The sequence below is a fragment of the Penaeus chinensis genome, chromosome 10, assembly GCF_019202785.1.
Source record: "Penaeus chinensis breed Huanghai No. 1 chromosome 10, ASM1920278v2, whole genome shotgun sequence".
NCBI lineage: Eukaryota > Metazoa > Arthropoda > Malacostraca > Decapoda > Penaeidae > Penaeus > Penaeus chinensis.
The window spans coordinates 21,174,194-21,189,193 of record NC_061828.1 but is presented as its reverse complement, the minus strand read 5'-3'; the positions used below and the strand labels follow the sequence as shown (position 1 = coordinate 21,189,193).

General features: G+C 34.1%; 1 protein-coding gene across 1 annotated transcript in view; it reads left to right on the top strand.

Annotated features, from left to right (window-relative positions):
* The first annotated feature begins 2,730 nt into the window (after positions 1-2,730).
* The window catches only part of LOC125029542 (cyclin-dependent kinase 9-like), a 13,335-nt gene continuing 1,065 nt past the window's right edge, over positions 2,731-15,000 (top strand). The window contains exons 1-8 of the mRNA XM_047619495.1: positions 2,731-2,895; positions 6,390-6,471; positions 6,752-6,842; positions 7,062-7,228; positions 7,703-7,818; positions 11,153-11,291; positions 11,448-11,670; positions 12,281-15,000. The exon at positions 12,281-15,000 is cut by the window's right edge and continues 1,065 nt beyond it. Of these exons, the coding sequence (XP_047475451.1) occupies positions 2,792-2,895; positions 6,390-6,471; positions 6,752-6,842; positions 7,062-7,228; positions 7,703-7,818; positions 11,153-11,291; positions 11,448-11,670; positions 12,281-12,588 (1,230 nt within the window). The 5' untranslated portion in view covers positions 2,731-2,791 and the 3' untranslated portion in view covers positions 12,589-15,000. The remainder of the gene's footprint in view (positions 2,896-6,389; positions 6,472-6,751; positions 6,843-7,061; positions 7,229-7,702; positions 7,819-11,152; positions 11,292-11,447; positions 11,671-12,280) is intronic.

The following is a 15,000-nucleotide window of genomic DNA, read 5'->3' as shown; positions in this document are numbered from 1 at the left end:
CAGGTGATTGAAAACTAATTCATTTCTTAATGTTGTATTTTATGTATTGTGAATTGTAACACAATAATTTTCAATAGAAAGAAAGTACTATCTCTGTGTAGTATAATTCAAATTAATTAATGAAATAACGTTTTTCCTTTAATGATGCTAAATCCAAACACTGACCGACAAGGCCATGTAGCACAAGACAGAAATTCAGACGATATATTACAGACTACACTGACATGTAATGAAGCCGAACATGCTGGGCGCCAGATTTAGATTTTTTCCCAAACGTCACAGGGCCAAATGCGCATTTACTTTTCGAGCACTGAAATAGGAATAGCGCATCTTTATAATATATTTTTGGTAAAGCTATTTTATTGTCTTTTGATACGTTACGGTTTATTATTATCTTGAGTTTGTGTGGCTGCATTTCATTCCGCAATATCGTGATGTGCATTGAAATCTCCCTCCGTTTAGTCAAGGCTTCTGCGGGGCTTCACGTACATCATTAATTTTTGGGTTTTGCGTACTCCAAACAGCCTGAACCTTTGATAAAAGATTCAATTTTGTCCCTGGTTCTCTAATTCTAACTGTTCTATTGTTCGCATTTGCTTGGCTGAGCCGAAGGTGTCGATACCGGAGACGTCTTCATGCAGTGCAAGGTTGCAATATACGCCAATGCATGGGAGAATGATGCTTTCTTATAAGGACGGTTTGCAAACGTGTGAACCCCACCAATGAATCCATTCCAAGCACAAAAAATAGCACCTATATAGTGTAGGAGGAAGACCCTTGCCCTCGCAATTTTCGTCGTCGAAAAGTTTGCTAATACAAGTGACTCCATTTTTTGCAGTTATGCGAAAGGAGAAACTGTATTTGTTTATTATCTTGTCATAATAGTTTACAATTTTCCAGAAGTTACATCTTGTTCAAATTTAGTCGTCTGGCAAATTACTTCCATCACATACGTCCCCTGTTTGGAGTAGCATAGAAAGCTTTAGAAGTGAATTCAAACAAATCCCAACAATAATAATATCACTTTATTAAAAACCTAACACGAAAAAGATGGTCATTAGTGTTGCTGGCACCAGGGGAAAAAATCCCCGACTTTTATTAAATATGCATACACATTTTTTTCTTTTGAGGAAAGAGGAATCGGAGTGTTGGAAAGTGGATTTTCCCATTTCAGTAATGACAATACCATGTTGTAGTTTTGGAACAACAGTAAACAAGCAGCTGCAAGAGCTGAAGCAAAAGGGGCAGTAGTTGCGGCAGCAGCGGTGGTTGTGGTTGCAGCTGCAGCAACAGCAGAAGCGACAGCATTTGCAGTAGCAGAATCAGCAGTTGCAGCAGCAAGAAGTGGGAAACATTTTCGAAGTGGAAGTCCACAGCACCACAAACCTTCCCCAAATACAAATAAAATGTAGCCAGTGAAAAACAATCGCAATCACTCACATGTGATGTAAAGACAAAGTCACTTAACTTGCTAGATAAGACGTTGTTAATTATTTGCAGTAAAATTTAGAGCTGCTATCGAAGTACTGGGACACTTCGACTGATTTCAGTAAGCTAATTTTGTTTTATTGAAGAAAACTGCTGTTTCCTCGCCTGCAAGTTTTGTGCTATTTTCTTCGTCTAGGGAATAGCACAATTATGCAACACTTAGCACCCCCCTACTCAAAGCATCTGAAGAATCCCTGATAGAAATACAAATAGCAAGACGAGATGTAAAATTATTATTATTATTACTATCAATATATATTTTTTTTATAAATTGGCATCAGGGAGGATGGACATATATTACCGATAATCAAAAGCATGAATAGTACGCTTGAGACTTTAGCTAATTAGCTTCAAACTTTGTATTCTATCTATTTATTATTCTTTATTTTTATCTATTTATTTTTGCTTTTATTATTATTATTATTATTATTATTATTATTATTATTATTATTATTATTATTATTATTATTATTATTATTATTATTATTAATCTTCATCATTATCATTATCATTATTATTATTATTATTATTATTATTATTATTATTATTATTATTATTATATATTATTATTATTATTATTATTATTATTATTGTTATTGTTATTATTATTATTATTATTATTATTATTATTATTATTATTATTATTATTATTATTATTATTATTATTATTATTCTTGCGGAAGGGGGTGGGGCAGCTCGGGATTATTCAGGCCCTGGGAGTCCAACCCGCCCTCCTCTTCGCTCCAGAAAGTATAAATAATATTACCAGTAGTATTGGCAGTGGTAAAACGAGTAAAAGTTTAAGCTCATAATAACACATTCACCATAACTTCCCTCTGTGGGTGCACATGTCTATCTGCATATGAAAATACGGCCATGAGATATTACACTTATTAACGACATCCGTCATTGATTCAGATGAGTTACAGTTTTGCAAGTTACGATAGCTTATATAATTGACATTACATAACGTAATTTAAAAAGTAAACAAAAATGCAATTAATATTGAAAGAACTACACAAAAATACATTAGGAAAAGGACGAAATACATTTGTTTATAGACTTCAGAACTACCAACCCTAATTTGGCTACATATCCCTAATAATATGTCTTATTTGATAGTGAGCTGGAGTTCATTTAACAAAAAAAACATAATAGATTATTAATTGTGATATATTTTGGAGAACAAATTTTATGAAGGTAATGATAACACCGCCAATTAAGATATAAATAGAATGGGAAGCGTTGGTACTTCTGGTCGAAGTAAATAAACGAACCGAAGCTTTGTGTGAATGTCACAAAAATGCTTGGAAATCGTGAGAGGAACTATGACGACTTACATTTCCCCTTTTGTGATGAAGTCAGCAAGTATGAAAAGCTCGACAAGATTGGCCAAGGGACGTTCGGGTAAGAAGTGATGAAGTTACGAGTTGCTTGTTGGAGAGGAGGCCAGAGCTCAGGGAAGGCCTCTGGCATTGGCTTCTGTGGGCTTGTTGCCATTTCTTTCAAATTTGGCTTTCTCTCTTCCTTTTCGCCGTGTCTTCCAATTCTTGAAAGAGGTTTTTGGTAATTTATGTAAATGTCAGCTTGGTTACTTAAGTTAAAACTAGATTTGCAGGATCTGGGAACATGGCATATTAGACCAAGCCAGTAAGCTTTTCAGCAGAGTTTGGGGCAGAATATCCCAATCAATATTCTCCCTAACTGATCTGCTAGTTAAAGATCAATGAGATAGTTAGTTATAGAAGACACCAACACTAAGAGACAGTTTTTGAATCATTAAAGTGCATGTAATCTTCAACAAGATCTTTATAGACAAGGAGAGTTGCCTTTGTAAGATGGACAAGACACAAATTACATTGTCATGTATTAAATGAGAAGAAGCCAGGAAATAGATAGCATTTTCATCTCAATGCATTTTACTGAGTCTTATCAGTGAGTAATTTTTAAAGGAAATTTGATGCCAGTACATGCCATTATAAAGTAAGACTGTTTCAGGAAAATAAAAGTACAGTTATATATACTAGAAGAATATAGATAATCTCTGGATTTTTTAAAACCAATATTTTGTAGAAAAATGTGTATATAAGTGACACACACACAAACTGCAGTATATATTTTTTTTCAGTAATACTTAAATGAGGTATTATTAACCCAATGTCAACAGGTAGCATGACTACAATGACATGCCCACTGTAATAAATGTTTATCTTTTGTCTTTGCACATAGATGTCTCTACAAGTGCTTAGTCACCAAGGAGTCAGCTCTTAGTCTTACCTATCTCATCTGTTTACCCTTTTCCTTCAATTTTTGAAAGCTTCATTTCTATTATTTTATTATCTTTGATGTTGTTAATATTTTAACGACAAGATAATAATTATGATATCACTAAGAATGATGATAACAATGCCAATATTAATAGTATTGGAAAGAAAAACTAATTTCCCCGCCTATTCAAGGAATGGGGAAATCAGGATTGGTCACTTGAGCCAACTGTTGGCTGAGCACATATGGAGCCATCTGTATGTAACAAAGCTCACTAAAATCTAAAGGGGACAGTACATAAACCCGCTGACATTAGGTTAATAGCAGGGCAATTCTTTGAAAAAGATGAGAAAAAAAAACTTTGAAATTTTTGATAACAGAAAAGTAAGGTAGAAGAGTGGTAGAAATAGAGATATTTCATCATTCCACACAAATTAATTTTTTTTATGTTTTAATGTTTTACTAATTTATCCTCTCACATTGAAATATGCCTGAGGGATGTAGTATTAATTCTTTCTAATATTCAGAATATATTGTGACATTTTTTTTTGGGGGGGAGGGAAATTTTTTGTACATGACCATGAATTTCAGGATTCAAAACTTTTGTTATATGATGTGATTAAAACAAAGCTCATTTTCTTTGCAAACTTTCACTTAGCCCCTTGGATCCGAGCGCTTCACTGTCACTGAAAGTTCTGGCATTGAATTTACTTGACTTGCCATTTATGCGTGTGTGGTTTGTGGGTGGGCACAGACACTCGTGTGCCGTGTCAAGACTCCTTGCCTCCCCTTTGTAATGCTATTATCTCTTTTTCTGCATAAGGTTTTTTAGTTGTTTTTTTTTGTTATTTTCCAGTGTCTATTATTGTCACTTGGTATTCTGTACCTGTGCCTATTTTCCTTGCACAGACTCGATAATGTCTATATAAGTAATAATAGCAAATAATAATTTTTTTTTTATGTACACCCCACACTCATTTAACTGAAGAGCCCCTTCCTAAATGCCCACTGAGTTTATTTATCCTGCAAGTTTTGTACACTCATGGTTATTCATGTCACCCCTGCCTTCAGCAGAATTTCTTATGACTGCATATTTTCATCACCCTGGCCCTCAGCCAGATATTTCCATGACGACATGTTCGCGTCACCTGGCCCTCAAGCCAATTTTTTTTCATGATGTGATGATCATGTCACCTGGGTCATAGGGTTAATACCCCACCCCTTATCCAACATGCTTAGGAGACTTGTAGAAAATCAGGGTTTAGGGAGACAAATTGTATGAAGTGCATCCAGTTTCTGCCTAATATATAATAAAAATGTTAACTTGGTGATTTTGTAACAGTTACTCTCAGACAAGGTGTAGACGTACTCTGCACACTAACCTCAGTAACCTCTATGCCTCATGGCCCTTCACTTTTAAGTTAATAAACATCCTATCCCATTCCTTTTTTGAAGATAAACCTCCTTGGTATAATGTCAATATATAGCCCATGCTGATACCTATACAACAATTACACACACAATCCTGGAACCAGCTCTGAGCTACCTCAAATGTTTGAACTTCTCAGTGCCACTTGCTATAAGCAACATGATGCCATTCTTGCTTATGATTGACCTGTTAATTTAAAGATAGTTTTCTCATTGTCATCATCTATAGAGGAATTGAACTTCCATGAATTGTGATTTTCCTGTTGGTAGCCCTTTTCTTAAGAAGTACACATGAGTTTTTGACAAAACTATAGTTACTTGTTTATGAGTGGAACATGAAGATAGGGAGATCTGATGCAAGTATTGTATTTTTACATTCAACAACTTTGTGTATTCAGTTTGCACAGGACTTTTTTAAGTGTTCAGAATTTAAGTTTTCAGTTTTCTGGCATTTTTGGGACCTGGAGGCTTTATCTGAATGAACAATGGGTAAAGTCTAAGTTGACTATTTGGCATATTAGAGAAATAGGCTCAAAGTATTCATAAGCCATACAGAATTATGAATCTAGGATGGAAAAATCAGCATAGATGTAATCATCTAATGAAATTGGAGGAGAATAGAAAAAGAAAAAAATAAACAGGGAGAAATTGTGGCTGGGGATAATGTGCATGTGGCCTCTCTACTACCCCTCCAAACCCCCAATGCCTCACTGCATCCCTTCCCCTCATCCTTGCCTGCTGTCCTACCCCTCCTAGCCACTGTTCTGCCCCTCCTCTTTGCCACTTTTGTATCCCTTCCTTATGTTTTCCCAGTTCCCCCCTGTACACATTACCTTTACCTGACTCTTCTTAACTTCACTGCAATCAACCAGTTCTTCATACAGTTAAATTAACCAATCAGTGGAGATTCTGTTAGGTACATCTTCCTCATTCTCATCACTGCTGCCTCCCCAAATTGCTTGCTGCAGACTTGCAACCATCTGCACAATTTCTGAGTCAGATAACGATGAACAGTAGCACCTACCTATATAAGTGCATTCTCATCAACCTAGTAGCACAGGAGTGGAGTGGTTACTAGGTCTAAATGTCAGCAGGTTATAATATGAATGCTTTCTTGAACTTCAACAACAGTGCTAAAATATATATTGACTTCTGTTCTAAATGAACACTGTTATTTCCTAAACTAAATAATGATTTCTCATTTTCAGGGAGGTTTTTAAAGCCCGTCATAAGAAAACAAAGAAAGTTGTGGCTCTGAAGAAAGTTTTGATGGATAATGAGAAAGAAGGGGTATGTATTCAATCACTTCAACAGTCTTTCAAATTCTTGAAGTTTAGCGGATGTGAAGTATCAGAGCATTTCATTCAGAATGTTTAGTATTCAGTGTTGTGTTTATTTTTCTGAGCTACTACATTAGAACATACTTTATTAATGTTATACATGATTCATATATTTTTTTTATATTGTGCATACTGGTGTTTTGCCCTTTTGAAAGCAATAGAAAAAAAGTTATTAATTTGTTGGCAAATATAAAAATATGGCTGCAACTTACCACCTATTTCAATTTCAGTTTCCAATCACAGCACTTAGAGAAATCAAGATTCTTCAACAACTAAAGCATGACAATGTTGTTAAGTTGAATGAAATATGTCGCACTAAACGTAAGTACTTTAGTGTAAATTTTCTTATATTGTGATGACATGCTTCTGTTTGCTACTGGATACTTGTAACTAATGTTGAAAGATGTAATACAAATTAATTTTGATATGAGCATACAAATATCAATATTGTCATTATAATAATCTCATGAAAGAGTAATGCCATACCAGTAAGGGTGTATAATAATCATTAACACTAAATTTCTTTCTTTCATTTGACAGCATCAGCATATAATCGATATCGCTCTACTTTCTATTTGGTGTTTGACTTCTGTGAACATGACCTGGCTGGGTTATTGTCCAACTATAATGTAAAATTTAGCCTTGGGGAGATAAAGAGGGTAATGCAACAGCTTTTAGAAGGTTTATTTTACATCCACAGTTGTAAGGTGGGTTGAGGATACAAGTGGTTTTATGATTTCTTTTTTGTCAATGGTGTATTTTGTTAATGTTTTTTAATGACTGATTAATGCAAGAAGAAACTTTTTGTAGCATGCACACAGGTGAAATATTTTGTTTTAAGATTGATTTGCTGTATTGGTTTACTCCAGCTTTCACCCAGTTTTATATTACTTTTATATAAAATCTGTACCCTTGAGCTTATAGTGTGTCTACTTAAGAAAAATATGACCTCGACCTAAAAAATGTGAAGAATGGAAAGTCCTTGAATAGATATTTTGGAAATAGTTAATGAGGAATTCAAATTTCTGTCACTTATATCATTTGCTTATTTCAATTGTCATAATTTACCTCAGCAAAACACCCATTGTTCCTGTAAAGGCTCTTGACTTGTGCTTTTATAAACTGTGATTATAATCCCTGTAATGTTCAACAGAAATGCTAGATCAGATATTGAATTTCAGATTCTACATCGTGACATGAAAGCAGCAAATGTACTCATCACCAAATCAGGGACTCTGAAGCTTGCTGACTTTGGTCTTGCTAGAGCTTTTTCCCAGCGAAATGGTCAGCCTAACAGGTAGGATGGAAAAGTGTTTTTATGATAATGTTTCATTATACCTTACTTAAACTCCTGTTACATGTTTATACACACAACCAAAATAAAGGAAGTAAACAAGTGAGACATTGGAAGGTAGTTAAAGGCCTGAGTAAAGGCTAGCAGTTCAGGCATGTCAAAAATTGTGTGCACATTGCAGTGTTGAAATGTGGATAAAACAACTTTTTTGTGTGCTTGCTAGTTACACAGGAGGAGAATTATTGATGATACTCTTGCATGTAGTAACAAAATAGCATGATGCCTATCATGTCTTCTCAATGCTGTATTAAATATACATTTATTGTTGTGACTACATTATGTAAAACATGCAGACAAATAATTTAGCTGAAATGATTGATATACTTCAGATCATATATAATTTTCAAAAGGATGCACCAGTTGAATATTACATTTATTTTTTATTATCTTTAATTTATATTTAGTATATGTATTATTTAGAAAAGTAGCAAACAATGTAGGGCAGGAGAGGATGGGCAAGAGACCCATGTGGCAGTTTTGACCATCTCTGTTCATATATTAGAGTGTTCATTCATTCTTTGATTGAACTTAATATTGATAATACCTTAGTTGTAATGTGTACAGTTATTATGCAGTTACTATATTTGAATTAAGCATACATATATATACATATATATACATATATATACATATATATACATATATATGCATATAAATATACATATATATACATATATATACATATATATACACATATATATACATATATATACATATATATACATATATATACATATATATACATATATATATACACATATATATATACACCTACATATACATACATATATACATATATACATATATATATATATATATATATATATATATATATATATATATATATATATATATACATATACACATATATATGTGTATGTATGTAGATAGCTAGCTAAATATATATATACTCACACACACATACATATTCACATTCATCCTCATATTTTTTATAATAAATCATGTATTTATTATATACATGTATATATATATATATATATATATATATATATATATTTATATATATATATATATTTATATACACACACACACACACACACACACACACACACACACACACACACACACACACACACACACACACACACACACACACACACACACACACACACACATATATATATACACACATATACACACACATATATATACATATACACATACATAGCACTCGTGTGCACACACACACACACACACACACACACACACACACACACACACACACACACACACACACACACACACACACACACACACACACACACACACACAGACACACACAGACACACAGATGGTAATATATTGAGCATACTGTTTTTCCAGGTAATTTACACTGTCAAAAACAATAACAATAAGTAGCTGGTTTCTGTGCATGGACATAGTTTCCTCCTGGAGAAGACCCTCTGCAAGGGTTTTCTTGCAAGTGGTACACTCCATTGTGGACCAGTGTAAATTCAGAAGGAGCTTGTGAACAAGTCCCTTCCCTAAGGCATGCCAAGCCAGTCTCCTTCCAAGTGCTTTGTGCACTCATGACAAAACATTCCTGTCCTGTGCTACTTGGCAACAATTTTCCACAGTGAGATGTTCCTATCACCTGCCCCTAAACAAATTTTTTCCATAATGAGACATTCCCATCACCAGCCCCTAATGAGACATTCCCATCACCAGCCCCTTGGCCAAAGTTTTTTGTGACAATATGTCTCGATGAGTTAAAGGAACTGTCTTGAGAATGTCAGGGTTTACCTAGTTGGAGTAAAGTTTACGGTAGTTTTATGTTCATTCAGTCCTAGTAAATCTCCCTTATGCATATTATGTCACAACTCCACTTCCTGCTTGAGATGATAAGCACAAAACTCAATCCACTGGTCCTCCAGGGCAGCCATTTAAAAGAAAAATAAAGAGATTGGAAAAGGGCTGTTCTGAGGCTTTGATTTGCTCTTTCAGATGCAATAAACAGAAGGGAACCACAATATATTAGGCAGTGGTACTGCTAAAAAGATGCATATTTTCATTCTGTGTGTGTGCGTGTGTGTGTGCGTGTGCTTGTGTGTGTATGTGTGTGTGTTTATGTATATGTGTGTATGTATGTATATATATATATATATATATATATATATATATATATATATATATATATATATATATATATATATATATATATATATATATGCATATATGCATGTGTGTTTGTGTGTGTGTGTGTGTGTGTGTGTGTGTGTGTGTGTGTGTGTGTGTGTGTGTGTGTGTGTGTGTGTGTGTGTGTGTGTGTGTGTGAGAGTGAGTGAGTGAGTGAGTGAGTGAGTGAGTGAGTGAGTGAGTGAGTGAGTGAGTGAGTGAGTGAGTGAGTGAGTGAGTGAATGAATGAGTGAGTGAGTGAGTGAGTGAGTGAGTGAGTGAGTGAGTGAGTGAGTGAGTGAGTGGTGCGTGTGTGCGTGTGTGTGTGTGCGTGTGTGCGTGCGTGTGCATGCATGTGTGTGTTTTCATTTGTTCTTTTCTTTTGATCTGAGTGTACAGAGAATTTATTTATTAGAGTAGCCAATTAATATCAATGTATATAGAACAAGAGATTCTTATTCATAAACAGAATTTTTTTATATTTATATTTATTTCTTATTAACCAGTTGGACCTAAGTGCTTCAAGTCCTTCACGTGGCCCAAACTTGTGGCAGTAGACTATTCGGGCAATAAACAATTTTCCGTGTACAGGCTCTATATCATCTCATCAAGTAACATATTGAGATATAGTAATTCAATTTTTTTTTGGGTATTATTCAATTTTCTGTAACACACCCCGTGCCACTGGTCACGGCTGGCAGGAATAGGCTCCTTAGCATGAAAATGGTGTCTTTCCTGTAGCCAGAGCTCTTCCAGCCATGGCACACAGGTGGTATATTCCACCTCATTTACTGGTGGAAATAATGCAAGAGTCTCTTCCTAAATGCCCACAGAGGCTAATCTTTCTCCAAGGGCTTTGTGCTCTCATGATTTTCACCTCGGCTTCCAGTCAAATTTTTCATGATGGCATATTCCCATGACCTGGCCCATAGCCAGATTTTTTCATGACGTGACAATCACATCACCTGGATCCAATGTGTTAATTTCAGTTTGTACAGGATATTAGATTCATATTATAATTGCTTCTCTTTTAGAGTCCTAATATATATTTGTAATTTGATTTTCTTCAGTTAAGTAAAGTATTTAATCAACATGAAAACTAATTTACAAATTAATGTTTCAAAAAAAAAAAAAAATCCAGGTATACCAACCGAGTTGTGACGCTATGGTATCGGCCACCTGAGTTGTTACTTGGCGAGAGAAACTACGGGCCTCCTATTGATCTCTGGGGTGCAGGTTGCATTATGGCTGAAATGTGGACTCGCACTCCAATAATGCAGGTGAGTGCTGAAATACCTCTCTTAATGCTGTTTTGTTAAAATGACATGGTCAGTAATAAATGGTCTTACATATTTTAGATTTTTTTCTGTGTAAGATATATGTTTTAATGGGCAATTCTTTTTACAATCATTATTTATTTTTTATTTTTATTTTAGGGAAGTACAGAACAGCATCAGCTCAATTTAATATCTCAGTTATGTGGGTCAATAGCTCCTGAGGTTTGGCCAGGTGTTGAAAACCTCCCGCTTTACTCTACAATGGAACTTGCCAAGAACCACAAACGGAAGGTCAAGGACAGATTAAAGCCTTATGTTCGAGACCCACATGCATGTGACCTTATTGACAAAATGCTGACTCTTGATCCCTCAAAACGAATTGGTAAGTGTGATTAATTGGCTATACTCTTTCATTTATGTAAGGAGTTGTGTTGCATGTTAAGGAGCAGAGAATATAAAAGGTAAAAAGCAGGGTGAATTTTCTGTTTTTCTATTGTACAGTGTTCATCAGAATTACATGTTCTAGTGAAAAGTTTATTGTTAGTTTTTCAACTGATCTAGATCACTTTTTAAAAATATTATTTCTCCTACATACCGTTTTGATGAGTTAGTGTCAGAATAAGAATAAGGATTGTTAAACTTGATGAGCAAAGCAGGACTGATGTTTTCAGGGCTGTTATAGGACTGATGTTTTTATGTCAGTTGTAGATAGTGGGTGGAACAAAAATTTTAAAAATCACTTGAAGGGCCGTCTTGATACCTAGGCAACAGGGGGATAATACATACACCAAGCTTTTTGGAAACTATAGTTGTTGATATTAAAAGATTTTTTATATTTGACATTGAGTGTTCATGTATTATTGTATTATTATGATACTGTAGATTCATAAGTGATTATTTTATTTGGATAGGAAAGATATTAGTGCCAGCTGCTCAAATTTTATGTACTGTTGCTTAATTGTTAAGATATATTTCACATTTTTACTTCATAGATGCTGACACAGCTTTAAATCATGACTTCTTCTGGATGGATCCTGTGCCTAGTGACCTGGGAAAGATGCTTTCCCATCACACCCACAGCATGTTTGAATTCTTGGCACCTCCCCGTCGAGGGAGACAACAGCAGCAACAGCAACAACAGCAGCAGCAGCAACCGCAGCAAGCACCAGCAGGCCATGCTTCCCAGCAGCCCCAGACGTCACAGTCATCAGCCCAAGGCGGTTCTAGAAGAGCAGGTCATAGGCCATCCGGCTCCTCCAGTGTTGCCAGTATGTCTTCGTGTCCAGAGAGAATATTTTAGTTTCGTGTGTTTAAAGACACGGCATTATCCACAAAAAGACAGCATTGGAGAGAATTAATATCTTTTAATATTGCACGAAGAGCAAAAGGTATTTTCATTAAAAAAAGAAATATGAGTGTTTTTAATTATAGATCTGTATTTTTTTATTAGGTTGATACAAATCAGGTAATCAGAATACAGTTACCTGATACTCATAATTTTCAAAATGGAATCTTCTATTATAACAAAATGTATATGTTGAACCTAACTAATGGAAAATTATGGAATATTTGCATTATTAGAATATGCCAAGAATTAGGTTTAAACATCATTAGTGTCTTAATGATTTTGTATGTTTTTTACAGTATGTTTTTATTTCTGGACTACTACTTTCCTTTACAGATGTACATTTACTTATATGTCTGTTATAGAGGCAGCAATTATTGAATATATGTATAGAATATTTATATTCAAATAGCCTGTAAATTGATTCTACCTATTCCTCTGTCTTTTGGAAATTGGTATACCACAAAATTTTAAATCCATTGGTGCAATATTTGCTAATTTGGATTTTTGTTTCACACTTTCATTAAATGTAAAATATGATTTGCATTATAGTACTGTACAGTAGATATGACTATTTATTATAGTATGTTATTGATTCTAAAATCCTGTATAGTATTACCGTACCTGGTCTTTTTAGGTTTGTCCTTCACTTTTTTGTGGCTAGCAATGTTACCGCATTGTTCTACTTACCAGAGTCAGTATTATGATGTATTTCTCACATTAAGAAATTAATGGATTACTTTTACTACTTAAATTAGGATTCAGTGCTATATAATAATACATAAAAAGCAAAAGTAAGAGCCACAAATTTTCCCTAGAATTCCCTGCTATGATTTTACACATATCTCTGGAAGATGCCAGATGGTGATGACAATATATCACTATTGTTTAGGTTCATTTGTGTGGTTTTGACCCAATAACGTGTTACCTGTGTATTAATGTGGATCTTAGGAAAGAAGGCGAGGATTCACTCTAGTCAGTAAGCAGTTGATACATAGCTATGCCTATAAGAGTACAAAAATACTTTTATGTTTTTATAAGACGGTTTTTGAGTAATTTAGAACAAGGGCAATACTCGGAGAACATTTATTTTTTGTCTTAGGAAGGATTCTAATGTGCATATGTTTTATATGAAAGATTTTACTTTGGTATTATTACATATGCACATTTAATTTTATTTTCTAAATATAGATATATATATCTGTAAATAATTAGTATGTCATGTTGAATGCGAAGACATTTGCACCTAAAAACTACTGCATTTCACATTTTCTCAATTTACTTACTTTCTTTTTCTTTCTATCTGTGTGTCTATATTTTTCATTATATTTTATAATTTTTAAAAGAAATACATTTTATTTAGCCCATTGGCCACAGGTAATGAACTGTCCATTATTTTTTTTTTATGAAATTTGTTGCACATGGATGGCTCTACAAGTGCTCAGCTACCAATGACCCAATTAGTAGGGTGTACATAACCTCTCCTGATTTTCCCATTCCTTGTATTTTCAGGAAAAGTGTTTTTTCCTGATGCCATTAATATTGATACTGTTATTATTGTTATTGATATAATGTTATTAAAATACTAAAAGCAATAAAAAAAATCCCTGAAAATCATGGAAAAGGGGTAAACAGGTGAGATAGGTAGTGCTAGTTGTTGTCTCTTTGGTGACTGTGCATTTGTGAGCCATCTATATGTAAACATAATTAATAGACTAAAATCACAGTGGACATGGCATGTGTCATGTCATCCCAGTACAATGGGTTAATTTTCTGAGATATCTGTGAGCCACCCTTTAAACCAAAGAGAAAATAGATATGTTCTTAAAATACTAATAGTTATACATAACTTTATTTCACTGTAATTCCTACATGTTTAGTGAGATAGTTCTGATTCATAGTTCAAGATAGAAAATTGATAGAAAGCAGACCTGGCAGACATTTGCCAGTATTAAAAGACTTAAATGATTAGTGGATGGAAGTGTCAGCAAAGACTTTTTCTATATTTAGTATAGGGGATAGATTTAGAAATACCTGACAACTCTTTAAACAAGCAAGAGGTTTAGATATCATTTATAGTTGGGAAATAAAATCAGTAGATCTGAAATGAAGCACTGATATGAAAACAGTTGTTTAATATGAACACAGTATAGTATTTTGAGGCATATTTTCATATGTTAGATATAGTGTATTCTGTTGTTTGGATGTACTGGGCATCTCAAATTTTATATGCTTTACACTTTGGTATAAAGTAGAATGTACAAAAAAGATTAGTGACTGCAAATGCACAAAATTAAGCTGTAAAGATCTTTTGAAATAATTATAGGGAAAAATTATTTTTATTAAGACTGCCCTCTATGAAAAATG